General features: G+C 46.0%; 2 protein-coding genes across 3 annotated transcripts in view; both read left to right on the top strand.

Moving 5' to 3' along the window:
• The first annotated feature begins 2865 nt into the window (after positions 1-2865).
• Positions 2866-7850, top strand: LOC136387058 (coiled-coil domain-containing protein 180-like). Its single transcript, XM_066358120.1, has 5 exons — positions 2866-2909; positions 3027-3138; positions 5393-5498; positions 6212-6347; positions 7512-7850. The coding sequence occupies exons 1-5, from the start codon at positions 2868-2870 to the stop codon at positions 7662-7664; spliced, it is 549 nt and encodes a 182-aa protein (XP_066214217.1). The 5' UTR covers positions 2866-2867; the 3' UTR covers positions 7665-7850.
• Positions 7851-15199: 7349 nt separating this feature from the next.
• LOC136387056 (tudor domain-containing protein 7-like) overlaps positions 15200-26757 on the top strand; it is an 83337-nt gene continuing 71779 nt past the window's right edge. Inside the window, exon 1 of one of the 2 annotated variants that reach the window (XM_066358118.1) lies at positions 15200-15375. The gene's annotated coding sequence lies outside the window, so the exon portion shown is untranslated. The remainder of the gene's footprint in view (positions 15376-26757) is intronic. The other variant, XM_066358119.1, reaches the window with a different exon arrangement.

Raw genomic sequence — 26757 nt, 5'->3', positions numbered from 1 at the left:
TTAGTATAGTCTCAGGGTTGTGCCACCATCACCACTGTCAGGTTCAGCAGCCCCTGTCCCTCCCTCACTTCTGGAGCCCTACACAACTCATCCGCCTTCTGTCTCTACAGAGCTTCCTGTTCTGGACTTTCATATGAATGAATCGTTTAGTATGTGGTGTTTTGTGACTGGATCCTTTCATTTTGCATGACGTTTTAAAGGTTCATCCGTGTTGCAGCGTGTATCAACACTTCATTCCTTTTAATGGCTGAATCATGTCCCATTTTCTGCATGTACCATATTTTGTTTATCTATTTAATCAGTTATGGACATTTAATTGTTTTTACCTTTTGGCTACTGTGAATAATGCTGCCCTGAACATTCATGTTTATATTTTAGTGTGGACATATGTATTAATCTCTTTGAGGTCTATAATTAAGCATAGAATTGCTCGGTCACAGTTATACGTCATAATTACTCCTCTGGTAAGTCAGAGAACTTGGTGGCCCGTTACAGGCCGACAGTGTTGGGTGAGAGGCGACATGGATAGAAGAGGGAGAGGACTAGGGGACAGTCCTAATTGGAAAAATAAATAATTGAAATTTAAAAATTATAAATGGCTTTACAAACATTATTTTCTGGTGGAGATGAAATCAGTGAACTGGAAGGTAAATCCAAAGAAAATATCCAAAGTGCAACATGAAAAACAGATGAAAATCAGGAAGAAAGGTGAAGAGATATGGAGGAAAGAGCAGGTCTAACATGGAGCTATTTAGAGGTCCAAAGAGAGAGGAAGGAGACTGAGTCAGGGCAATACTTGAAGAGATAATGGATTAGATAACTGTTAAAGACACAATGTATTTTAGATGAGCTGAAAAGTCCTGCAGAGTATAGAATGCCTTTGAACTTGATTAATCCAGTATTTTCTATACTAGTTGGATCACAGCACCCCTTTTGATGAAATAGCTACTACCACATTGAACACCAAGCCTTTCTCTTTGGGAAATTGCTTTGGGTTTTGCCTGGAAAAATCACCTCAGCAATTTGGCTCTGCTCTGTCCTCTCCCCTGGTCCCCCACCCCCAATGTCTACAGAATTACGAGCCCAGATAAAGAGTTTTGAGGCGCTCCTGCCCCAGGTGTGTTGGCTGGTGACGGCAAATTTCAAGGAGCAGAACTGGAACAGATTTTGCACCTCCTTTAAAGAGATCCAGGAACAGTACTGGGATCGTCAGCGGCAACTGGAGAAAGGGAAGGTGGGTCCAAGGACCAGCCCTTCCTCTCCAGGACCAGGGGCTCTGGGGGTTCAGAAATGGATGGAGGGCATAGGAAGAACTGAGTCCCAGGAAGGCACTGGACTGGGCTTGGGATTGTGGACGGGGGCTGAGGGACACTAGGCATCAGAGAAATAGAGTGGAGTCAACAGCTTCTTCACAGAAGGCATTCAGTAAACTCCTTGTTGAATTTAATGGGTGGGTCAGCTGGGTTCTATGTGGCCATTGTCACTGAGATCAGCAATGACTGTCTACCTGGTCCTTGCAGCCATGGAATGTGGATACTGTTCGTTTCATTGGACCAAAGCCCTGACTGTGCTGGACAGATACCCAGCTTGCCCTCTCCCTGCCCTCAGAGTGGGCTCCAGCTGTGCCCTATCTTGCCTTCTCTGCCCATGCATGGCCATTCATACACCCTGGTCAGAGCACACATCAGGCTGGCCATTGCCATAATTCACAGAGAACATAGGCCAGGAGTCGGGAACCTCTGGCTCACGAGCCAGATGTGGCTCTTTTGATGGCTGCATCTGGCTCGCAGACAAATCTTTAATAAAAAAATAATCTTAAAAATATAAAACATTCTCATGTATTACTGTCCATTCATTTCCTACCACTCATGTTCATGGTTGCGGGTGGCTGGAGCCAATCACAGCTGTCCTCTGGGACAACACCAAATTTTTATTGGATAATGTGTAACGTACATGGGTCATTGTATGGCTCTCATGGAATTACATTTTAAAATATGTGGCGTTTGTGGCTCTCTCAGCCAAAAAGTTTCCCGACCCTGACATAGGCCAATGACTTTTTGACCCTGACCTCAAAACTGTGTGGTTGAAATCACTGCTGATTCTTGGATTTTTTTTAATTGAAGGATAAAAATGCCCAGAGCCTCCACCCAAACCTTGGACACCCTGCACATTTACAAAAAATGGAATCTCTATGTCTAGTGGAAAAGAAAAGACAGGAGGGTTTGGATGTCATGATCAAGGCAACCAGGGAGAAGCTGGAAGTCAGTGGTGCCATTGACTCCCAAGTCCAGGGCTGAGGGCTCTCTGCCCTCCAGAGAGATTCCCAGCTGACAGCCCACCACCGGCACCGAGCATGGCTTTCTGCCAGCTCCCTGGCCAAACTGGGGGACGGGAGTGGGCAGGGTTTATAGGTGAAAATGGTCATTATGGCTGTTTTAACTTGCATTTTTTAATTTCTAAAGTAATTACTAATGAGAACTTTATTTCAAGATCCATGTCTAGTTTTATTTGTTCTTTGGTGAATTGTTCCTTGGTCATTTCTGAATCATTTCCTATCTTCAAACCAAGTCACCTCTTGGAAGAGGCCTCCTGGCTGAGGGCCAATGCCAGTTAACTTGGATACACCTGACACATGGCTTTGGTCTTATGTTACCAGCTGACTCCTCAAATCCTCCCTCAGCCTGCTTTTTATTTTTTTAAGTGAGAGGAGGGGCGACAGAGAAACAGACTCCTACATGAACCCTGAGCGGGATCCACCTGGCAACCCCCCCCCCCATTGGGGCTGGTATTCAAACCAGTTGAGCCACTGGCTACGAGAGAGGAAAAGGGGGAGAAGGGGGTGAGGGAGGAGGAGAGAAGAAAAGAAAATGGTCGCTCCTCATGTGTGCTGTGACCGGGGATCAAACCCAGTATGTTCGCACACTGAGCCGATGCTCTGTCCACTGAACCAACCAGCCAGGGCCTCAGCCTGCTTTCAGAGGCAAGTTCCTCTGCCTCCAGCCCTGGGCTCCTCGTGTTTCCTCCAGGAAACTACCAGGAAGTATGCCCGGCTTTTCATAGCCAGCTTGGCCACCTTCACTGAGAAGTTCCTGCTGCAGTTGGATGAAGTGGTCACCATAGATGATGTCCAGGTTGCAAGTAAGTGGCACGACCCCTTTGTGTCCTCGCCCCAGGGAGTTGGCGAGGCATAGGCTGATGGGCCTGGGTGGGAGGTTTGCTTCCCCCCAACTCCACCAGAATGAAAACAGATTCTCCACTAAGTGACTATTTTTTATATTAAAAAAGTAAAATCTGCCTGACCAGGAGGTGGCACAGGGAATAGAGCAGTGGCTTGGGACGCTGAGGACCCAGGTTCAAAACCCTGAGGCTTGAGCACAGGCTCACCAGCTTGAGCACAGGGTTGCCAGCTTGAGCGTGGGATCATAGACATGTCTCCAAGGTCGCTGGCTTAAGCAAGGGGTCATTTGCTCGGCTGGAGCCCCACGGTCAAGGTACATATGAGAAAGCAATCAATGAACAACCAAAGTACCGTAACTGAATTGATGCTTCTCATCTCTCTTCCTTCCTGTGTGTCCCTGTCTGTCTCCCTCTCTCTTTCTCTTAAAAAAGAAAAAGAAAAAGAAAAATCTCAATTGGGTCAAAGATTACATGTAGAAAATGAAACTCTGCTAGTTAATATTTTTATAAACCTGGGGTAGAAACAGCTTTCCTAAATTTGAGCTGACAGCCAGAAACCATGAAGTAAATGGCTGGTGCTTCTCCGTGGCCAGAACAAAAACAAGGGAAAACGCTGAGAGATAGAAAGACAAACCACAAAGCAGAACAATATTCCTAATAGCCTAAAGGTCACAGAGCGGCCTACTATCCCTGTGGTACAAAGAACCCTGCCAGGTTAAATCTGTACAGAGACAAAGGACAAACACATGCATTTCAAAAGAGAAGTCATTTATGGGGCCAGTAAATATGAAAGGTGCTTGAGTTTACTGGTGATGAAAATGCTAATATGAACAATATGAAGATTTCACTTTTCACCAACAACCCTGGTGAGAATGTGAGGCAGCCAGCCCAAAGGCCACAGAGACCTTGGCGAAGTGTACTGTTCGATGCTACTCTCTTGGAGAACCTTCTGTCAGTACCTGTTAAAATTCTTAATGTGCACACCTTTGACCTCGCAGTTGTTACCCTGGGGATTTATCCAGCAGAAATATTTGCGCAATTTTTCAAGGATATATATATATATTTATTTATTTTTGTATTTTTCTGAAGCTGGAAACGAGGAGAGACAGTCAGACAGACTCCCGCATGCGCCCAACCGGGATCCACCCGGCACGCCCACCAGGGGAGAAGCTCTGCCCACCAGGGGGCGATGCTCTGCCCCTCCGGGGCATCGCTCTGCCGCCGACCAGAGCCACTCTAGCACCTGGGGCAGCAGCCAAGGAGCCATCCCCAGCGCCCAGGCCATCTTTGCTCCAATGGAGCCCTGGCTGCGGGAGGGGAAGAGAGAGACAGAGAGGAAGGAGGGGATGGGGGTGGAAAAGCAAATGGGCGCTTCTCCTATGTGCCCTGGCCGGGAATCGAACCCAGGTCCCCTGCACACCAGGCCAATGCTCTACCGCTGAGCCAACCGGCCAGGGCTCAAGGATATATTTTAAAGCATAGTCATCACAGCACTAAAATTGCAAAGAGTTGGAAATAATACTAAATTCTGGCCTAAACAGTACAATGAATACTGTTCAGCTTTAAAGTGGGGTTAGTAAGTCTCTATGCTAACGTGGAAAGGTAGGAAGGAATACTGTTAGGTGAAAGCACAAGTTGATAGTCAATACTTATCTATGATACCATTTTCAAAAACCACACGCACAATATAAACATGCATACTCATATATATGGAACTGAATCTGCATGAGAGAGGCAGAGAAAGACAGAGAGACAGGTTCCAGACTGTTGACAATGATCACCTCTGGTGGCTGGGATTATGAGAGACTTCTAAAATCTTTTATTTTTCCAGGTTAGGCGATGCTTAAAGTTTTTATAATGTGCATCTTACTTTTATAGCTATAGAAAGACTCGAATCATATCTTAAATGTTATCCATTTATCACTAACCTATTAAGTAATTAAATTATTTTGTTAACATTTTTATTACAAAGACAATGAAGATTTGTTATAGTAAAATAAAAGATTCAATATGAATTACAAAGAAAGTTACGAGTAGAGCCTCGTATCTGGTGCATTCAGCTTCTCTGTGAGAGGAGGCCCTGCCTCCTACCGGGGACTCCAAGTGGGGAGAAGAGAATAAGCCCTTATTTCTCTATACGTCAGGTCAGGGGGTGGGCCCCTTGATCTCAGGCTGTGGTGAGGTCACAGTCAATAACCTGTCTCTTGCCTGCCAGAGATGGAGCCCCCCAAACAGAAATTATCAATCCTCATTCGGAGGAAACTCGCCGGGCTCTCCCTGGAAGAAGAGAGTGAGAAGCCTCTGACTGAACGGGGGAGCAGGTGAGAGCCAAGACCGGCAGGCATACCATGAATGGCTGTATTTGCTGGGGGCAGTACAGCCAAATAACACACCTGGTACCCTGGAAAAGGCATTATGTTCTATGCCTCAGTTTCCTCATCTAGGAAATAGGCATGGCAGCCCACCTTACATGGTGTTATGAAGAGAAAGTTAAATGAGACTGGAGTGCCCCTGGCATATACTGAGAACTCAGTGGCTGTTAGGACCCACAAAGGGGCCCACAGAGGAAAGGGGGGCGGTCCCAGTATGAGGCATATTCTCGGGTCGCTAGTGGCACCATGAATGTATGATGACAGCTATCAAAATCTTGTCCCTGTGTCCCAAGAAAGTGACCCTGGAAGAAGTAAGGCAGTGGATTTCCCAGCTAAGTTCTTAGCAGTGGCTTTTACAGCACACTGGAAAACATGGAGCAGGAACCGGTGACTGCCACCAGGCTGGCCAACTGATGAGGAAACAGAGGCCCAGAAATGAGTAGCAACTAGAGGCATTCCTCTTCCACACGCAGAACCCACGACTGTATATTCATGTGGATCGAAACAGCATGAAAATACAAAAAGGAATTGAAGAAGCTTAAGGGTTTTTCTTTTAAGACATACATTTAAGTAAATGCTAATCTTTTCCACCAGGGTTAGTGGGTGCACTGTTAATGATGAAGCCAAACCTATGGGGTGTTTACATGCAAGTTTATTTGTAGGACATGGCCTGGAATCAAACCCACTGAACTAACCATCCAAACCAAGATTCTCCTCTGGAAAACGTCATCGTTCATCACCAGCAAAACAACGCTGGGCCACCTGGCTGCTGTGGAAGCCCGAGATGCTGTCTATCTGGTGAGTGGAGAGGGGGCTGGGATAGGCGTGTCCAAGGGAGCGCAGGGCAGGAGGGAGCTTCCCATCACAGGTGGCCTGACAGTTAGCCATGGAGCAGAGGATACATGTCAGGGTGCCCCAGAGCACAGTGTCAACACTCAAGACAGTCTGTGTCCTCGTACACAAGCATGTGAGCCACTAATCCTGTCCAGTTGCAGTGACAGTGTGGGTCTGATGGCATGAGCCCCACTGCTGCGGGAGCCCAGCAGAGGGACTCCTCACCCAGATTGGGGAGGAGGGGCGAGTAAAGGCTTTCCAGAGGAGTAACTGAGTCAGAGCAAGGGGACAGAGTTAGAGGCACGGAGGCCCTGGGTGCAGTGGGTGGAACAGTTGACAGTTTCTGTTCTCAGCATGAGGCATCTCATTGAATCCCTGTGACAATCCCATAGTGAAGGTAGAATTACTTCTACATTGTTACTGATGAGGGCACTGAGGCTTAAAGAAAGTGCCCCCTCTATGCCACTACTGAGGAGCAGGGGTAGGCTTAGAATCCAAGTGCCTGTTAAACACCCATGGGTCTGCCTGAACGAGAGGTTATACCCAGAGGCCACTGGTGGGACCTGTAAGCTCTGAAGATATGTGGACCTTTGGTCCTGGGGCCCAGAGAGAAACCTTTTTCTTCCCAGATATAGGCTGACCCTGATTTTGGGAAAGCCTACAGTGCCCAGGGCCTCCCCTCACCCAGCCACCATTGCCAAGTCCCAGGCAGAGGGAACGGCTCTGCCTGCTGAGTTCAGCAAGGGATTGAGGCCTAGAGGGTTCCGCACCCAAGGAAGCCAGGACCCCTAAGCCTGGGGAGACCACAGTGGGGGGCAGCAGTTAGGAGGACATGCAAAGTCCATAGTCTAGTAGATGGGGGTCCTAGTCCCTGCTTAGTTTCTTTCTAGCTGGGTGACCCCAGACAAGGCTCAGTCTGAGCCTCAGTTTGCCCATCTATAAAACAACATCAACAATCAGACCTGCCCAGTTGGTTGTTGGGCAAATACATGAGAAATGACTTGTGGAACTCTTGCCAGTGCCTGGGGTGAGTTAAAAGCTACCGGTCAGCAGTTTACAGTGTTCTATGAGGGCACAGAGTCTAGAAACCCTTCCTCATATGGGCTCCTGCTGCCTCCTTGCTCCTAGAAATATTTAGCATCATTTGAAGAGAAGTTAAAGGAGATCCAGGATTTCAACATGGTGCAGGTAAAGGAGGCCCAGCGCTGGAAGGACAGCTGGAAGCGCTCTGTGCACACCATCCAGAGCCTGTACGCTGACATCCTCGGCTCACCCAAATAAAGGCTCCTTTTGTATGGATTCTTTCTCGATCCCTCTATCTGTCCATCCATCTGTCCGGCTGGCCGGCCATCCATCCCTCCCTCCGTCACTCCCTGCTCTGTGCCCAGCAGTGTAGCTTTCTTAGTGACCGGAGCACAGTGTGGTCCTTGCCCACATAGACGTCAGTTCCAATGAAGACAACTGAGGTGAAAGGAGGAGTTCCACGTGGTTAGCAGGGATGCTGGGTAACAGGAATAGGCTGGTTGGCTCAGTGGTAGAGCGTCAGCCTGGCGTGCAGGAGTCCCAGGTTCGATTCCCAGCCAGGGCACACAGGAGAAGCGCCCATCTGCTTCTCCACCCCTCCCCCTCTCCTTCCTCTCTGTCTCTCTCTTCCCCTCCTGCAGCCAAGGCTCCACTGGAGCAAAGTTTGCCCGGGCACTGAGGATGGCTCTGTGGCCTCTGCCTCAGGCGCTAGAATGGCTCTGATTGTGGCAGAGCGAAGCCCCAGATGGGCAGAGCATTGCCCCCTGGTGGGCGTGCCAGGTGGATCCCGGTCGGGCGCATGCGGGACTCTGTCTGACTGCCTCCCCATTTCCAGCTTCAGAAAAATACAAACAAACAAACAAACAAACAGCGACCAGTACTTCAAAGGGAATAACTTCCAAAAGTCAGATTTGGCACTTCCTCTTGGAAAATGAAATAATTAAATCTTCTGGAAAATAGTATATTTTACATTTAACAAAATGTGGGTTATAACTGCAAGCATGCCCTGATTCCTAGAACCAGCAAAGAATTAATCCAGTGTTGATTGGGTATCTGCCTGGCAGCTTGCCTGACCAAATGACAGCCTCTTGGAAAATATCTTCTAGGCCTCCTTAATTTTCCTAAGGGCCTCATTACTCCTCTGAGACTCCGATTGTTCTCTCTGGAAACCTCCATCCTGCTGTCTTCCTTGTCACCTTTTTTTATTTTCACCCGCTAAGCGACCCGACCATTTGTCAGTAGCTTTCTGTATCACTTGGACACGCTGCTCACATTCCTTCCTCAATGTCATGCACTCCTGTCTCATTTACATGGTTGGCATGTGGACTTTGCCTCAGCTCACATTATCACATGCTTCCTCTCTTTTAATGACACATGAGGTAGGCTCCTATATGCTTAATGTGGTTTCTTTCCACTGCCTTTTCCTTCTGTCACCCCAGCATCTAATGCAGTATGAATTTTGTACCAGCTGATTGATTAACTATTAGGGACTCAGTAATACTAGTTGGTTGCCTTGCTTAAAGTGACAGTTACCCCACCTTCATGCTGACAACTCAATATCTTCATTTGTGGAATCATCCTAACATCCAGGCCTTGTCCAAGGCTGAGCTGTGTAAATGACTCACACGCCGAGACGGGGCAGAGGCAACCTCTTGAACAACCACGACCCTCCCCTGTTGCTTCTATGACCTCTCTCACAATATCACTTTCAGCTTTTGTTATTCCCTGTTTTCCAGCGTTCTGCGGCTGTGTGGCCTCTACAGCTTTATGGATCAGTCTCTCCTGGGGATTAGCCCCGTTCAGCTGACTCACCTTGGAAGCCTTTGTGGGCCGATTAGAGAGTTTCGCTTGATCAGCACATCCTTTTCTGTACCACAGCCTGGATGTTAGTAGGGCTCTGGCCACTTCTCCCTTTTGTTCTTCATTTTGTTTTGGTTTTTTTCTCCTTACTCAGTTAAAGCAAATGCAATTGTCTAGAAATTTCTCTGCATTTTGTTTGTGAGGCAGTAGTAGATAGGAGAGGGAGTGATTGGTGATATTAATGATTAACCAGAAGTAGATCTGTCCAAAAGATCCCTTTGTAAAGGATCTGTTTTTCCCGACCTTATAAGCAAACAGTCCCAGTGAGGCTGGGTTTCTTCCACAGATACAATTTTGAACATATTGTTTAGCTTTAAAAAGGAGTTAAAATTATTATTGCTAAAATTATTTGTGATTAAAGAACTCAGAGGGGAAAAAAAAGAATAAAATCTAAACTCTTTTCAAGTTGTGCACAAGGGAGATGAGACACAGACTCATGTCCTAAATCCTCCACCTTAAACATGTTTGAGGTGCTCTAGGAGCTTAGCTAAAGGAGGAACCACTTTCCCGTGAGGGCTTCAGGGACGGTTTCTCAGCACGAATTACTCGAGACACTGAATAATGCTACAGCCAAGTCCCTGAGGCTCATCTGCTGGTACACGTGGTAACAGAAATGAGAGTTTGGGTTTGGGTTTTCTTTATGAAGACTGTATACAGAAGAAACAGAAGAGTTCATACGGGAAGTGAGCTGAGGGCAACCAGAGGTCTCTAACATTGCCTCTAAATTTTGGAGGGTGGAAAAGGCATTGGTGAAGCTGCCTATGGCAGCTGTGAAATCCAAGAGGCCCCAAGAGGGAGGATGAGTCTCTTTCTTAGCTGTATTGCAAACACAAAAATCTATCGGGTAAGATAAAAACAAAGTGAGAGACAGGTTCTTAGAACATGATTGTTGTCTCCTCTTCACTGTAAACAGCACTTGCTGAACTGAGAGAAGCAGGAAAGGATCAGAAATTCAACTCAGCTAATAGCTTTGATCCTGTCTGCCTTGTACAGGTGTTTTGGTGTTTGTGTTCAATGTGGCTCTCCCCAAATGAACAGACTCCCCAGGTGTGGACAAAAAATGTATGGAGTGCTTTCGATGGAGGTTTCATACTTGAAATATTTCCACCTTTCTCAGCCCAGGATCAGCTGGCAACAAATTCATCTTCCTTCCTCACATCTGGGCCTTGGTTTGCACTTCAGGAGAGGCTAGCATGAAAAGGGAATGCAAAAGTTTCTCTGAAATCACATATCCAATTTTGTATCTCTATGTTACTTCCACATATTCTGACCTCCTTCCCCACCAAAAGGCAAGAACCATTGTGTTAACAAGTAACCAGTTTGTGTCATCTCCAACATCCTTTAATTCTCCTGAAATCCAGTTATATTCAGGACATAGGAGTTAATTCTTGAACTCCCTGGGCCTTGGACCATTCCCAAAGGAAATAAAAACAACTTCCTAATCTGTCCTCGCTATATCAGCTACCCTGGAACTTCTGAGAAACATCTGATATGTCTTTTTTATTATTATTATTCATTTTAGAGAGGAGAGAGAGAGAGAGTGAGAGAGAGAGAGAGAGAGAGAGAGAGAGAGAGAGAGAAAGGGGGGGAGGAGCAGGAAGCATCAACTCTCATATGTGCCTTTACCAGAAAAGTGCAGGGTTTTGAACTGGCGACCTCAGTGTTCCAGGTCAATGCTTTATCCACTGCACCACCACAGGTCAGGCCCATCTGATATGTCTTATTAAAAATATATGTCTAGAATGGATGCTTTACCCAAGAATATATATAAAGGGCCAATAAACATTAGATAATGCTCAATGTCATTAGTCATGGGGAAAATGCCAATTCCAACCTCAATGTGACATCTCTATATATCCCCTGGAATGTGTAAAATTAAATAGATGGACAATACTAAGCACTAGAGAGGGCCTGGAACTGGACCGCTCATATGTTGCTGGGAAGGTAAGGGGGAGGGGAGTCCAAAATGGGGCAGCCACTTTAGAGAAGAGTTTGATAGTGCCTATAAAGTTAGGCATGCACTTACATAATAAATAGCAATTCTACTTCCAAGTCTTTTTTCAAGAAAAACATAGGACTACACAAAGATCTGCATGTGATTGTTTATAGCAGCTTTATTCATAATAGCCCCAATTTGGAAACAACACAACTCTGTATCTAATGTGAACATATAAACAAATTGTGATATACCCATGCACACAACGAGCAGATTACTAATATATGTGACAACATGGGTGACTCTAAAAAGCATAATGTGAAAGAAGCCAGAGACAAAAGACTACATACTGTATCGTTCCATTTACAGGGCGTCCTCGGGTTATGACAGTCTTGACATATGACATTTTGAGTTTATGATGCTCACTCCCATAAAAACTTTAAAAAATTGAGACATGTGTGTTTCAGCTTACACCGTTAGTGTCATACTTAAGGATTACGTGGGTAATCTATACTGCTCACAAAAATTAGGGGTATTTCAAAATGAATATGGTTGCTCGTGGCAGAAAAATACATAGTAATGCAGCATGTTTGTGTTTTTATGTTCTAGATTATGATTTTACAACTATATCAGGATAGATAAGTGACTTAGGCTAAACAGTGGTTGGCAAACTCCTTAGTCAACAGAGCCAAATATCAACAGTACAACGATTGAAATTTTTTTGAGAGCCAAATTTTTTAAACTTAAACTATATAGGTAGGTACATTGTTATTAACTTAATTAGGGTACTCCTAAGCTGGCCTTTGCGCCCACATTCAAGGGGCCAAAGAGCCACATGTGTTTGCCGACCACTGGGCTAAGGTATTTTCAACTTACACCAAAATTCAGATTATGTTACTGTCGTAGGAGCGGAACTGTGTTGTAACCTGAGGACCCGCTGTATAGAAAAGGCAAAGCTATAGTGACTGAAAACAGATCTGTGGCTATAAGGGGCTGGATGAAGGGGGAGAAAATGAAGTGTAAAAAGGCACAACTTTTTGGAATGATCAACTAGTTCTATGTCTTGATTGTGACAGTGGACATATAATTGAATACATTTCTCAAATTCATCAAACTGTATATTTAAATTTTACTACAGCTCAAGTATTCATTAGTAAAGCTGATTTTTAAAAAAATGCTGCAGAGCACCTTTTTCCTTAATCTATAGGACCGTCCAAACATGGAACCCTTTTGCAAGGATAAAGGATCTCAGACTTGGGGTCAACTCACTTGGTTTTATAATTTATTTTGCACATTGAACTCTGGAGTTTTTCCTGATTTTCTACTCCAACTGGCACTCTTTCCATGGGGAGCAGCTTTGTGCATCCTTCCCATCTTAAATATGAAACCAGAGGACGTTACAAGTACTGCAGAGTCCAAATTGGGTCTGGTTGTATTTTAGGTCTATTAAATCCACTGCAGTGCCTGGAGCAGATTGGCAAGGAGAGAAGGGAGAAATAGCTCCGAAACAGACTGAAATACAGCACAGGATGGAGAGAAGTACCAGGGAGAGGCATTGGGCAGACTTAGGGACTAAAGGTGAGAGTATAAAAGAGAACAGTGTGCAAAGAAGACTTTGAACAGTCCCCCACTGCCTTTGGGGAAAGGCCCAAACTCCTGAGCATGGACTATCAGGCCTTCCATGATCTACTTCCAATCTACCTTTCAATTGACCACTCCATCTTTTCTCTGAATCAAAAGCTCCCCAAGCACAGGTTTGTGCCTTAACATATAGTAGGCACTCCATGAACGTTTATTTAACATTGGGTATTCAATATATACTCTTTGTCCATTCACCTTCTGATGGACATTTGTGTTTCCATGTTTGGCTATTACTAACAAAGCTGCTATGAATGTTCTTGTGCAGTTTTTTTTTTTTTTTAATTTTCTTTTCTTTTTTTTTTTTTTTTTGTAGAGACAGTCAGACAGACTCCCGCATGCGCCCAACCGGGATCCACCCGGCACGCCCACCAGAGGCGACACTCTGCCCACCAGGGGGCAATGCTCTGCCCCTCTGGGGCGTCGGTCTGCTGTGACCAGAGCCACTCTAGCGCCTGGGGCAGCGGCCAAGGAGCCATCCCCAGCGCCCGGGCCATCTTTGCTCCAATGGAGCCTTGGCTGCGGGAGGGGAAGAGAGAGACAGAGAGGAAGGAGGGGGGGGGGTGGAGAAGCAAATGGGCGCTTCTCCTATGTGCCCTGGCCGGGAATCAAACCCGGGTTCCCCGCACACCAGGCCGACGCTCTACCGCTGAGCCAACCAGCCAGGGCCTCTTGTGCAGTTCTTTAGGTGGACATATGCTTTCATTTTTCTAAAAAAAAAAATTTAATTTTTAAAAAATATTTTTATTTATTCATTTTTTAGAGGAGTGAGGGAGAGAGAGTGTAAAGCCAGTATCCACGGCCAGGGCCACCATCACAGTAGCCTGGCTCACGCAGGTTCGCATTGGATTCGGACAGTCGGTAAAGAAACAACGGAGCCAAAAACTGGTGGGCCATAGTCTTTAATCCTAGCTTGCACCCGGCAGGCAAGTAAAAACACACACTGGGCTCCAAAACCCAGTCACATTTAGTGCTCACAAAGCTACTGACTTATCCAAGTTTCCTAGAATCAAAGGTTTCTAGCTCACCAGACTTATTCTTCTCAGTTCCCCATCTCCTTCCTTATCCCAGATACAAACTCTACACAAACTGGCATCTCACTCAGCACTCCGCCATCTTGGCTGCTTCTCCTGGCCTCCTCCACGTGGCCTCCTTCCGCTGCTGGCTCTACTCTCTCCGCTCTCTCATGCTAACCTCAGGAACCAAGAGCCAAGTCCCGTTCTGCCCCCATTTTATAGTGTAGCTTCACAACCTTTAATCCAATATACAAAATAGGGAAGTCTCTAATACAAAGTCACTTCTCTGAGGCATGATTGGATTGTACTGCCCCACATCAAAAAGGGTGGGAAAGGCTTAATCCCAAAACCAAGCCCCAGGCTACAACAATCCTGCCTGCCCCAACACACATTAATATCACCTGGGCGAAGGCCTCCTTGTGTCATCTTTAACAAAGTGAGCATAATACATTTTATCTGCCCAACAGAGAGAAAGAGGGAGGGGTAGAAAGCATCAACTCCCATATGCGCCTTGACCAGGCAAGCTCAGGGTTTTGAACCAGCGACCTCGAGGCTTTATCCAGTGCGCCACCACAGGTCAGGCTTGCTTTCATTTTTCTTGGGTGAACTCTGGGAATGGAATTGCTGGGTCGTATGTTGGCTTAATATAAGCCAATATGCCCAGTTGATGTTGGTAGAATGTATGTGCAGAAGTAAGTGAATAAACAGTAAGTGTTCAATAATTTTAGAATGAATGGATGAATTTGACAAATATTTATGTCACCCTTATCATGTGTCAGTCACTACTCTAGGCTTTGGGAATAGACTAGGTACCAAGACAAAGATCCCTGTGCTTACTGATCTTTAACTTGAGGATAGTAGACATGAGAAGATAGTAAAACACGTTTAGTGTGTTAAGGAGAGGGAAAGCAGAGAAGAGACAGGGAATATATGAGGGAAGGAGATTGACGTTTATGAAGGTGTGGCCACCGTTCTTGAACGGGTGATGCTTCAAGAAGGCCTAAAGGAAACGAGCGAGCCGGGTGGCTGTCTAGCAGAATGAAACTTAAACGAGCAAGAGTTGAACCGAACGTCTGATGGGAGGACGGACGCAGCAGAAGGAGCGCGTCCCAGGCTGGTGAGCACAGCCGCGTCCGACGCTCCCGGCCCGCGCTACTTGCATTGCCCATGAGGGGGCGCTCCCGAGCCCACCCCGCAATCGCGTTCGCCCTCCGCCCGTGCGTGGGCACGCGCAGAAACCGCTAGGCTGCGTCGGTTTCCTTTCCCACGCGCGGACGCCGGCGTGGGTTGACGAAGCCGAGGAGCCCGCGCGTGCGCACAGCCGACGCTGGGCGACCCGGGTGGGGCGGGGCGGAGCGGAGCGGGGCGGGAGCTTGAGATGATTACCGAGCCGCAGCTGCAGCCCCGGCGGTGCGAGGAAACCGAAAGTGGGCGGTGGCTGCGGCTGTAGCCCTGGCGGAGACGGCGGCGGGAGCTGGGGCCGTAGGCGCGGGGACCGGCCGTGGGTCCCCGGAACGAGGTGAGCGCAAGTCCTGCCGCCGAGGGCGCGTAAGAGGCGGGGCGAAATGGGACAAGGTTTGGAGCCGGCGCAGCGCACCTGTGTCTCCGACGGGACCGCGTTCCCGGCCAGACCCGGCCAGGCCTCCTGGCTGCAGCCGCAGAGATGCTGCGGTCCCGACCCCCGGAAACCGGGCAGGGCGCCGGGGGAGTTAAAGTTACCGAGCGAGTGTTTTAAATCTCTGATGGGAACCTCCCCCGGCCACTCGGGGCCGGGCGGGACATTCACCCGGGAATCGGACAGACACCCTGTCGCCTGGGAAACTCAGAGCTGCGGGGGTGTGGACACGGGGCGGGAGGGCTGACCAGGAAGTGGTTTCCGGCACCGGCGGGACCGGCCGCAGCTGGCGCCCGGAACCGGGGATGCCGGAGCCCCAGGCTGTGTGAACGCATTTTTCACCGGGAGCTTTAAGTTCCATGAAGGCACGGGCTTCTCTTTAGTGGACGAGCCCGTGCAGGCCGTTCAAGATAATGTAGGACAACGACACCGTCCGTTCCATCAAACCGTGAGCACCGGCTGGGTACAGATCTCCAAGCCCGGAAGGAAACGCGCATCCTTGAATGAGTTGTCTCTTAACTTTCAGGATCCAACAGGGTTAAGTTTCTAGCCTCAACTTAATGGGAGAAGAATGAGAGCCCACACAACGGAAAAGTGCTGTGATCCACTTGAGGGGTGTATTACGTTTCCCTTGATAACCAAGGGTGTCTCTCTCAAATAATTACAATTATTTGAACAGGAGAGGAAAATACTTAAGTTAGAAAAAAGTCCTGACACCAAAGAATTCTGTTAACTGCCCTACAAAACAAAACAAACCATTGATCTAGGTCATCTTACTGCCATCCCCAACTGCACAAGTAGAAAAATGGCAGAAGAGTGTTCTGCCTAATGATAAGTAACAGGCTTAATGACAAAAAGTGAAATTTAGACCCAAGTCCCCAATTTATCCCCAGATGTCATGATGTGTAGGTGCTGCATACTGCAAAGAGCCTGGGCTTTGCAGACCTGGCTTGGAATCTAGGCTTCTCCTCTTACTGTGATTTTGAATAGATTACATACTTTGCTTGAGCCTGGTTTTCTATGTATCAGATGGAAATATTTAACTTAATCTGCTAGCTTTTGTGAGATAACTACTGTAAATCTTTTGGCTTAGAATACTAGTCAGAAAATGTTAATTCCCTTCCACCAAACTTCCCATAATTTACATAATTGGATTTCAATTTCCTGGAAGCAGGAACACATTTTTAATGTAATATAACAGAGGCACATGGTGGAGATTTTTGTAGTTTCACTCAGCTGACATTCAGTGAGCATCCACTGCATGCAAAGCACTGTGCTGGCTGCAGGGAATTGCTCCTGGGGCTGCTGGATTAGAACCCACTTCTGCTGTGCCCTGTATAGGGTCCTTTGGTGGCACATGGTCTCTCTCTTTGCTAGTTAAAATGGTGACACTGTGAGGCAGCTGTTGGTGGTGCTTTCAGATTTCAGTCCCTGTAGATTGGAAATGAAATATAATCCCTGCTAATGCCCTTTTAAGTGTACTGGTTGAATGGGCTGAATGAACTATTGTATTTTGTATGAAGAGATTTAAACTCCTTGAAGGACCTCTCTTTAAATTCTCTGTGCAATATAATCTAGTTGGAGATTTAATTTGAATGTAAAAGGAAAACACTTTTTAATCCAACTCCAAGTGTGTAAAGCCAGAAGCCAGGGCTACCATCACAGCAGCCTGGCCCATGCAGGTTTGCATTGGATTCGGACCGTCGGTAAAGAAACAACGGAGCCACAAACTGGTGGGCCATAGTCTTTCATTTTAGCTTGCACCTGGCGGGCAAGTAAAAACACACACTGGGCTCCAAAGCCCACTCACATTCAGTGCTCACAAAGCTACTGATTTATCCGAGTTACCTAGAATCAAGGTTTCTAGCTCACCAGACTTATTCACCTCTGTTCCCCATCTCCTTCCTTCTCCAGCGTCAAACTGCACAAACTGGCCTCTCACTCAATACTCCGCCATCTTGGCTGCTTCTCCTGGCCACATGGCTTCTTTCTGCTCTCCTCTCTGCTCTCTCCTCTAATGATAATCTCAGGAACCAAGAGAGTAAGCTCCCGTTCTGCCCCTATTTTATGGTGTATGTTGGTCAAATAAGTTTGTAAATATGATATATGTTCACTCGCTTGTGACTTATATTAGGCGTGGGGACAGGCTATAAGCAGGCCAGGTCGTTGTAGCCTAAGGTTTGGTTTTAGGACTAAGCTTTTCCCCACACCCTTGACTGATTGTATCATCTGGGTGGTGCACTCTCATGAGGAATCCAATTATGCCTTGGATAAGTGACTTTGTATCAGAGACTTCCTTGTTTGTATATTGGATTAAGGGATTTTGGTTTTCTACACTATAAAGTGGGACAGACCAGGAGCTGGCACACTCAGTTCCTGCTATCACGATTGCAGGGGCTTCCCTGATCCCTTGCCCTTCATGGGAAAAGCTGGTTTTCTGCTTTTCCCTTGTCTTCTTTTGTGGTTTGCCTGTCTTGGTGAGACACCAATAAATAGGATGGCCCACCATCCTCCGACTCCGCCATTTCTTTATTGTCTGCCCGAATCCAATGGGAACCTGCATGTGAATGGCCACGATGGCGGCTCCTGGCCTTACAGTGTAGAAATCCAGACCTTTAATCCAATATACAAAATAGGGAAGTCTCTAATACAAAGTCACTTTCTGAGGCATGATAGGATTGTACCATCCCACATTAAAAAGGGTGGGAAAGGCTTAATCCCAAAACCAAGCCCCAGGCTACGATTCTGCCTGCCTTTAGCCCACCCCCAACACACATTAATATCACCTGGGCGACGGCCTCCTCATGGGCAGCTCCATCCTTAACAAAGTGAGCATAATTTTATCTGCCCAACAATGTGCCTATTCTGTGTTTGATCAAGTGCTATTTTCAAGAACTGAGATTTGACATAGAGTGAGTACTTTTCTTCTGGGTGTTTTCTTGGTCAGCAAATAAATGCAGGAAAGACAGAAATGCCTTAGTGTGGGGAGCAAAATCTAATTTCATAGTTGTGTGAATTGATTTATCTTTCTTTATGTATACTCGATTTTCTGTACCCTCTACTCCTTCTTTGTGCTTTTAAAGCTTTTTATTATTTCCCCAGTGGGCCAGTTTTTTTTTGTTCGTTTGTTTGTTTCTGAAGCTGGAAACGGGCAGAGACAGTCAGACAGACTCCTGCTTGCGCCCGACCAGGATCCACCCGGCACGCCCACCAGGGGCGACGCTCTGCCCATACGGGGCGTCGCTCTGCCGCGACCAGAGCCACTCTAGCGCCTGGGGCAGAGGCCAAGGAGCCATCCCCAGTGCCCGGGCCATCTTTGCTCCAATGGAGCCTTGGCTGCGGGAGGGGAAGAGAGAGACAGAGAGGAAGGAGGGGAGGGGGGGTGGAGAAGCAAATGGGCGCTTCTCCTGTGTGCCCTGGCTGGGAATCAAACCCCGGTCCCCCGCACACCAGGCCGACGCTCTACCGCTGAGCCAACTGGCCAGGGCCAGTGGGCCAGTTTTTAAAAAAATTTTTGTCTTTCAAACAAACTATTGAAAAGTACTTCACTTTGTTATTTTTACCTGAAGATGTGTGTATTTGCCAATTAGAGCTTCTGATCAGCACAAGTTACCCAGTATGACCCCAAAGTGAACTCAGTATTTTAGCTGTGCAGCTTTGTCAGGAGGAAACAAACCTATGGTTGCCTTTAGATATTTGTACCCCATTTCAGAACTCAAAGGACTCCCAAGGAAAGTTAAGGCATGGGTCTTGTCCACTGTTGGGCAGATAAAATATATTATGCTCACTTTGTTAAAGATGACGCTGCCCACGTGGAGGCTGTTGCCCAGGTGATATTAATGTGTGTTGGGGGTGGGCTAAAGGCAGGCAGAATCCTTGTAGCCTGGGGCTTGGTTTTGGGATTAAGCCTTTCCCACCCTTTTTGATGTGGGGCGGTACAATCCAATCATGCCCCAGATAAGTGACTTTGTATTAGAGACTTCCCTATTTTGTATATTGGATTAAAGGTTTGGATTTCTACACTATAAAATAGGGGCAGAGCGGGAGCTTGCGCCCTTGGTTCCTGAGATTATCATTAGAGAGGAGAGCAGAGAAAGGCCACATGGAAGAGTCCAGGAGAGGCAGCCAAGATGGCGGAGTGTTGAGTGAGAAGCCAGTTTGTGCAGGGAGAAGGAAGTTGATGGGGAACAGAGGTGAATAAGTCTGGTGAGCTAGAAACCTTTGATTCTAGAAAACTCAGATAAGTCAGTAGCTTTGTGAGCACTGAATGTGAGTGGGTTTTGGAGCCCAGTGTGCGTTTTTACTTGCCCGCCGGGTGCAAGCTAGAATTAAAGATGACAGCCCATCAGTTTTTGGCTCCGTTGTTTCTTTACCGACTGTCCGAATCCAATGCGAACCTGCATGGGCCAGGCTGCTGTGTTGGCAGCCCTGGCTACTGGCTTTACATCCACCTTCCTTATCTTCCATATGAAAAATGAGGCCTGAAGTGACTTGCTCACAGGGTCACATCTAATTACTAGCATAAATAGGATTAAGAGCCACACTTTTTTTTTTTTTTTTTTTTTAACAGAGAGTCAGAGAGAGGCATAGACAGGGTCAGACAGACAGGAACGGAGAGAGAGGTGAGAAGCATCAATCATCAGTTTTTTGTTGCGACACTTTAGTTGTTCATTAATTGCTTTCTCATGTGTGCCTTGACCATGGGCCTTCAGCAGACTGAGTAATGCCTTGCTCAAGCCAGCAACCTTGGGTCCAAGCTGGTGAGTGTTGCTCAAACCAGATGAGCCTGCGCTCAAGCTGGTGACCTCGGGGTCTCGAACCTGGGTCCTCTGTATCCCAGTCCGATGCTCTATCCACTGCACCACCACCTGGTCAGGCTCAGATCCACACTCTTAAATAAACTAGTTTGTCCTCTCTAATATATAGAATTATGGAAAGCTCTTGCTTATACATAATTATAGTATGAAACTAGTAATGCATATATAACTTGGAGTTTGAAATTATAGTAATAAAAAAACCTGGTTGGTAGAGATACTATATGGAAGTATACCACCACCTCAGCCATTAATTACTTAAAAAAAAAAAAAAGTTGATAAATGAGTAATTCAAGTGGTAAAAAGTAGACTATAATTGGTGACAAAGATAACATGTTAAACTGTTGCAGGATGGGGAAGGGTCTTAGGCAAAAAGCCTTTCCTCTCTTAGGCTCAGTGTATGGTTTTGTAAAATGAGGGGTTTGGGATGATATCTAAGGTATTTTCAGTGCAGACATTCTGGAACTTCAGAGGCTGGCTTGTTACTAAAATGGTGTCTTCAAGGATAAAGGCATCCAGTTGCCAGAAGTATATGTCCTGAGGAGATACTGCAAATTGAGTAGCTGACCAAGGAAGGTAAAAGAGATTACTTGATGATATCAGTGTACCCTAATAATTCTTCAGATTTATTTTGGGGGTTTAGTGCCACTCTACAACTCAAATTTATGACATGAAAAATACAATGCGGAAGATGAGCCAAATAGTACATTTGGAAATAGTTGAGAGAAGAGAACTCCTTAGAGAAGAGGAAGCATAGGTGAGAGCCGGACAACATGGCTAAGTAAGGTCTTGGGGCACCAGCAGTGAGGAGACTCAGGCGACAGGAAGCAGGTAAAATCCAATGACTGAGCCAGGGAGGATCAGTCAATGGTGAAGGCATGGAGCTAGAGGACACCAAAACCAGGTTCTTTAGAACAAGACTCTTTTCTTGGGACTATTTTTAGTTGTATTAAAGAGAAAAGTTGTGACTTTCCAAAATACAGTTTTGGATGTGAGAATTATTTTAGGCTATTGAAATTGTTTAAACCTACTTTTCTAAAGGTTGTCGTTACTTTCCCCTACTTCTTGCCCCACTCCTTGTACATACCAGCACTGTGGGGCACTCATGGTTACTTGTGTATCAAAGAGAAAAGAGAGGAATGAAAGGATAAAAAATTATCAATTGTCACCATTGAATTTTTACAACAGTTGTCAATTCTTTTGGATGCCACACCCCTCAGTCAGAATGTGGCAGGTCCCTGTTTGATGCCAGGCGAGTTGCTAGCATACCCCAGTGTTGCTGTCAGCGTACCGGAGGCGGATTAAGGTCAGTTGAGGCCCCAGGTGCAGGAGAAAATATTGGGCCCCTTAAACTTGATGTCATTAGAAAAAAGTGTAAAGTTGGGATTTTGCGGGGCCCTTCAGAAGCTGGGGCCCAGGGACATGCCGCTTTAACGGTGTGCCCGCTGTTAAATCTGCCTCTGAGCATACCCTAAGCCAAACTTATTCTCAGAAGCCTACTCCACTCTACATTTGGAGCAGCTGCCCGAAAAGAAGCTCCAGGTTTGGGAGCCAGAAGACCTGGGTTTTTGTTATGGTTCTGGCCATAAAAATATGTGAGACCTGGAATGTTTACCCTGGGCCTCAGTTTCCTCAGCTGTAAACTGAAGAGTTTGGAGGAGATGGTGTGAAGGTGCCCACTAGAATTCCATGCAACTCTCAGCTCCACTTGCTGACGTTGGGCCCCTATCCCTGCTGCTTTCCTCAGCCAGGCAGGCTTGGGGGACATTGTAGGGTTGTAGTCTGGTAGGGAATCTCTGCTGAGAGTCCATTTGCCAAAGCAGTAGTGATTTTTTTGCCTACTGTGTAGGTTGAGAGATCTTGAAAGAGATCCAGTGGCTTTCTTACCAAGCTTTCCAGGTTGTAAGTATGTTAATGAGGGAAGTAAGAAAACCTGAGACGATTCTGGTTTTTCAAATTTAATGGCATACTAAAATTTTTTCTAATACATCAATGCTCATGTCTTTGTGCTCTTAGCCATTTAAAACATATATTCATAGGTAGTTTCCCATCCACGCCATTAGAGAAATGTTTTTAAGTAACTACTGAATGCCAGATATTGTGGTGAGCACATATAACTACTTTTGACACTTCTCATTCAGAAAGAGAGGCAAAGAAAGGAGGAGGAAACAGAGTGAGGAGGAGGAAATGAAAGTCAAGTGCAATGTGTTGTGATTTGTTGTGACCAGTTTCTTCTTTCTCGACTGTGGTCTTTGCTTGCTGACCTTGGTCAGTTTTTTGAAATCAAAAACTCTTGATTAATTTTTCAGACCCACCTCCACTTTACTGTTTAGGATTCTTATTCAGCCAAAATAGCTCCCTTAAGGGCTTTGTGGTCTAGGGAAACAATTAAGTATTTTAACCTGAGAACCTATGGTCTAAAACAGAGATGGCTGATTTTATTTCTCCCAGCCTGGCCTAACCTATGGTTCACCAGGGCTTGCATAACATTCTCAAAATAAAAGTAATTTGAATTTTCTTAAACTTTAAATTGTATTTATCACAATACTTTTAGAGAACAGAAATAAAGGAGAAGAAATTTGAAAGATCAAATTGGCAACTTTAAGAGAAACTTCAAACTTAATTTTTGGGAAGATGCCTAAAGGTTTGCCATTGAGACACTAAGAGTTGAAAATCCTGTGATAAACTTCCTTTTTGTTTCTAATGAATAACATCCAAGATGGTAAACTTGATTTTTATAGTTAGAGGAAAGTATTCTTATATATTGTACCTTTTATAAAAGTTCTCGGTGTAATTGCCATCTTTAGGAAATCTCAAAATATGCCACGATAACCAAGAGGTTAACAAAACTTAAGAGCATTTTGAACCACTACAGATTAGAAAATAATAATGTGTTTGTTTACCAGGGGTCCCCAAACTTTTTACACAGGGGGCCAGTTCACTGTCCCTCAGACCATTGGAGGGCCACCACATACAGTGCTCCTCTCACTGACCACCAATGAAAGAGGTGCCCCTTCCGAAAGTGCGAGGGGGGGGGGCAGATAAATGGCCTCAGGGGGCCGCATGCAGCTCGTAGGCTGTAGTTTGGGGACACCTGGTTTAAGCTCTAGTTGTAAAGCTTTCTTTTTATTTTTTTATTTTTTTGTATTTTTCTGAAACTGGAAACGGGGAGGCAGTCAGACAGACTCCCGCATGCACCCGACCGGGATCCACCCGCATGCACCCGACCGGGATCCACCCGGCACGCCCACCAGGGGCGATGCTCTGCCCATCTGGGGCGTCACTCTGTTGCAACCAGAGCCATTCTAGCGCCTGAGGCAGAGGCCACAGAGCCATCCTCAGCGCCCTGGCCAACTTTCGCTCCAATGGAGCCTTGGCTGTGGGAGGGGAAGAGAGAGACAGAGAGGAAGGAGAGGGGGAGGGGTGGAGAAGCAGATGGGCGCTTCTCCTGTGTTGCCCTGGCCGGGAATCGAACCCAGGACTCCTGCACGCCAGGCTGACGCTCTACCACTGAGCCAACCGGCCAGGGCAAAACTTTCTTTTTGTTCAGTGCCCAAAGTGATATTGCTAATGTAGGGATTGCAAGCCAGACTGGAAGAAATTGACAAGCATGAGATCAAGACATACATCTGAATAAGACATACAATCACACTTACCATTCCAAGTTTTACTATGCTGAGCTACTTCTCACCAGCTTTGAGATTCTCAGCCTTTACAGTCGAAGAAACTTTCCTTCTCTCCAAAAAGTTGTTTGCAAATAGAGAATTATAGTATTCCATGAAAATAGCATATTTTTTAAAAGGCAGGGGGTAGAGAGTGGAAGCAGAGGGATACTCAGTTCAGACTGCAGCTGTGTGGTCAAGCATTGCTTCCCAGCCTTCTCAAGTATAAGGTCCCTTTTGTTGTTAGCTTTGTAAAAAACTTTGTGAAACCTCACACACTAGTGATTGTACTTCCAGTGTCTATTGATTGATAAAATATATCACTACCCAAAGCTGTTGTGAATTCAATATCACTTTGGGTTTGTGAATCCCAATGGTATCTGTAAAAAACTTGGTGAAACCTCACACACTAGTGATTGTACTCTCAGTGTCTATTGATTGATAAAATATATCACTACCCAAAGCTGTTGTGAATTCAGTATCACGTTGGGTTTGTGAATCCCAATGGTATCTGCCCATTATTTGAAAAACAGGAATACACATGAGACACCAGTATTCAAGCAATGCCTACTGCTCATTGGAATGTGTGACTCCTTGCAGCGACGCTGGGCCCTGACCTGAGCCTGCCCGGGAGAACTGGTGCGGGGTAGAAAGGCCCAGAAATAATCCTCCTGATAGTTCTCAATGACAGCTTCATGACGCAGTTGGCTGTCTTAGTTTATAACAATCATTAAAATTTGCAAACAATTCTTTAAATAAAGATTATTCCTTTAAAAGTTCACACGCATATATTTTAGTGAGCAGGAGAGAAAAGCAGTGGTGTTCGGTATATGGAGAATTTCTCATTTATTTTGTTTTTGTTTATTGAGCTCTTTTTGTGGGCTAGACACTAGGGATTCAGCAGTGACCAAAACTTTACAAATGCCTGCTTTCCTGGAGCTTACACTCAGGTTGGGGAGATAGGTGGTGAGATCAAATAAAGACAAGTATTTGGTGATGGTGTAAGTGCTAAGGAGTGAGCTAAGGGAAGGGGAGTAGGGAGAGCTGATCAGCAGGTTAACAGCTCTGACTGAATTGGGCGGCCAGGGGAGGCCTTACTGAGAAGGTGACATTCGAGCAAATACCCGAAGGGGCAGCGGTGAACTGTGTGAAACCTTGGAGCAAGGACTTGCCACGCGGAGGGAACGGCAAGTACAAAAGCCCTAATGTGAATCTATCTAGGGCATGTACCAGGAGAAGGAAGGAGGCTGGCCTGGGTGGAGTGAAACGAGTGAAAAAAAGGGAAGGAGGAATTGAGGTCAGAGAAGTGGGGTGGGCCCGGGTTGTGTACGGTCCTTTTGGCCTCTGTGAAAACTTTAGCCTTTGTCTGAGGAAGTCAGGAAGCCCTTAGAGAGTTTTGAGCAGAGAAATGATGTGATAGGATGTATGATATACAAGGATCACTCTAGCTGTGTTACGGAGAACAGATTCTAGGAAGTGAAGTGGAAGCAGAGAAACCAGCTAGGAGGCAGGTGCCCCATACCAGCCAGGACGCTGGCATAGAGTGGATTGAGGTGTTCACCGTGGATCTGGTGAGCAGTGGCAGAATTGTGGATGTCCACCAGTCTGTCTATCTTCTTGTATCATGTGGTGGTGATGGTGGGAAGTTGAGAACCACTAATACCAAACCCCTTCCTCTTACAGATAGAGAGACCAAGGCCCAGGAGAAGGGATTTGTCCCAGGAAAATAAGTGCCCTCTACATAGTGGTATTGAATTTAGGGTCACAAGCAGGAGGAGGCACAGGCACAACCTTGTACAAACCCTTAGTCCTCCCCCAAATGAAGTTAAATCAAGGAAGTAGTAAACTTATTTGGGTTTTAACTATGATGATAGGCACATTAGAGAGTGAAACTGGCATATGTGTGTATGGTCAGGTTGAGAAGCATAATTTAGGAAAAAATATCCACCAGTTGCCCTTAAAGGAAGCTAGATAAACGCATGGTTACAGGAGATGGAAAAAGTGAAAAATATGGATCAGCACTTTTGTGCTACATATATTAGCACTGGTTTTTTATTTATTCAATTTTATTATCAGTTGTTCACTGTAAATCCATATGCTGTATGTATATGAAACATATCTGAGCGTTGGGGCAGAAGAATAGGATTATTAGAATACAGGCTAAAAGGCAACTCTTGGAAGAATCTAGGTCCCAAAAGAAGACACATTTAAAGAGGGTGGAATTAAGGAACCAAGCATTGGGCAAAGCTTCCCAGCTTTTACTATATACTCAGAGGCAGTCAGACAGCCTGTGTGTGGGGGTGGGGGGGAGTTGGGGCCTTCCCCTCTACACCCCAAATTATTAAATGCCCCATTTGAGAGGTCCCTGCTGGCAGATGTTTCAGAGCAGAAATAAGAGAGGGGGGCATTTCTGAGAAAGTGATCTAGAATTGTCCTCCGGAGGGTGGAAGGAGTAGAAGGAAGGCTTTCATGTAGGGCAGCCCATAGGACAAACCTCTAATTAGTTTCTAAGGGGTAGGCCTGCCCTTTCAAACCAACATCATAAGCTGCCCCTCTTACATATCGTTGGATTTGATTGAGTAATATTTTGTTAGGAAATGTTTGCATTCATGTTCATGAGGGATACTGGTCTGTGCTTTTCTTGTAATGCCTGCCTGGTTTTGGTGTCAGCATAATGCTGGCCTCATAAAATCAGTTCAGGAATGTTGCCTTTCCCTCTATTTTCTGGAAGAAAGTGTGTAGAAGTGGTATTAATTCTTCCTTAAGAGTGAGGTATAATTTACCAATAAAGCCTTCTTGGCTTTAAGTTT

The sequence above is a fragment of the Saccopteryx leptura genome, unplaced genomic scaffold (genome assembly GCF_036850995.1).
Source record: "Saccopteryx leptura isolate mSacLep1 unplaced genomic scaffold, mSacLep1_pri_phased_curated manual_scaffold_56, whole genome shotgun sequence".
Taxonomy (NCBI): Eukaryota; Metazoa; Chordata; class Mammalia; order Chiroptera; family Emballonuridae; genus Saccopteryx; species Saccopteryx leptura.
This window is presented reverse-complemented; position numbering and strand designations above follow the sequence as displayed.

Coding starts and splice junctions, on each gene's coding strand:
- LOC136387058 (XM_066358120.1), top strand. CDS start 2,868: ATGGTCGCTCCTCATGTGTGCTGTGACCGGGGATCAAACCCA. Junction 5,499..6,211: donor CTGACTGAACGGGGGAGCAG/GTGAGAGCCAAG, acceptor GTTTATTTGTAG/GACATGGCCTGGAATCAAAC. Junction 6,348..7,511: donor CCCGAGATGCTGTCTATCTG/GTGAGTGGAGAG, acceptor CCTTGCTCCTAG/AAATATTTAGCATCATTTGA.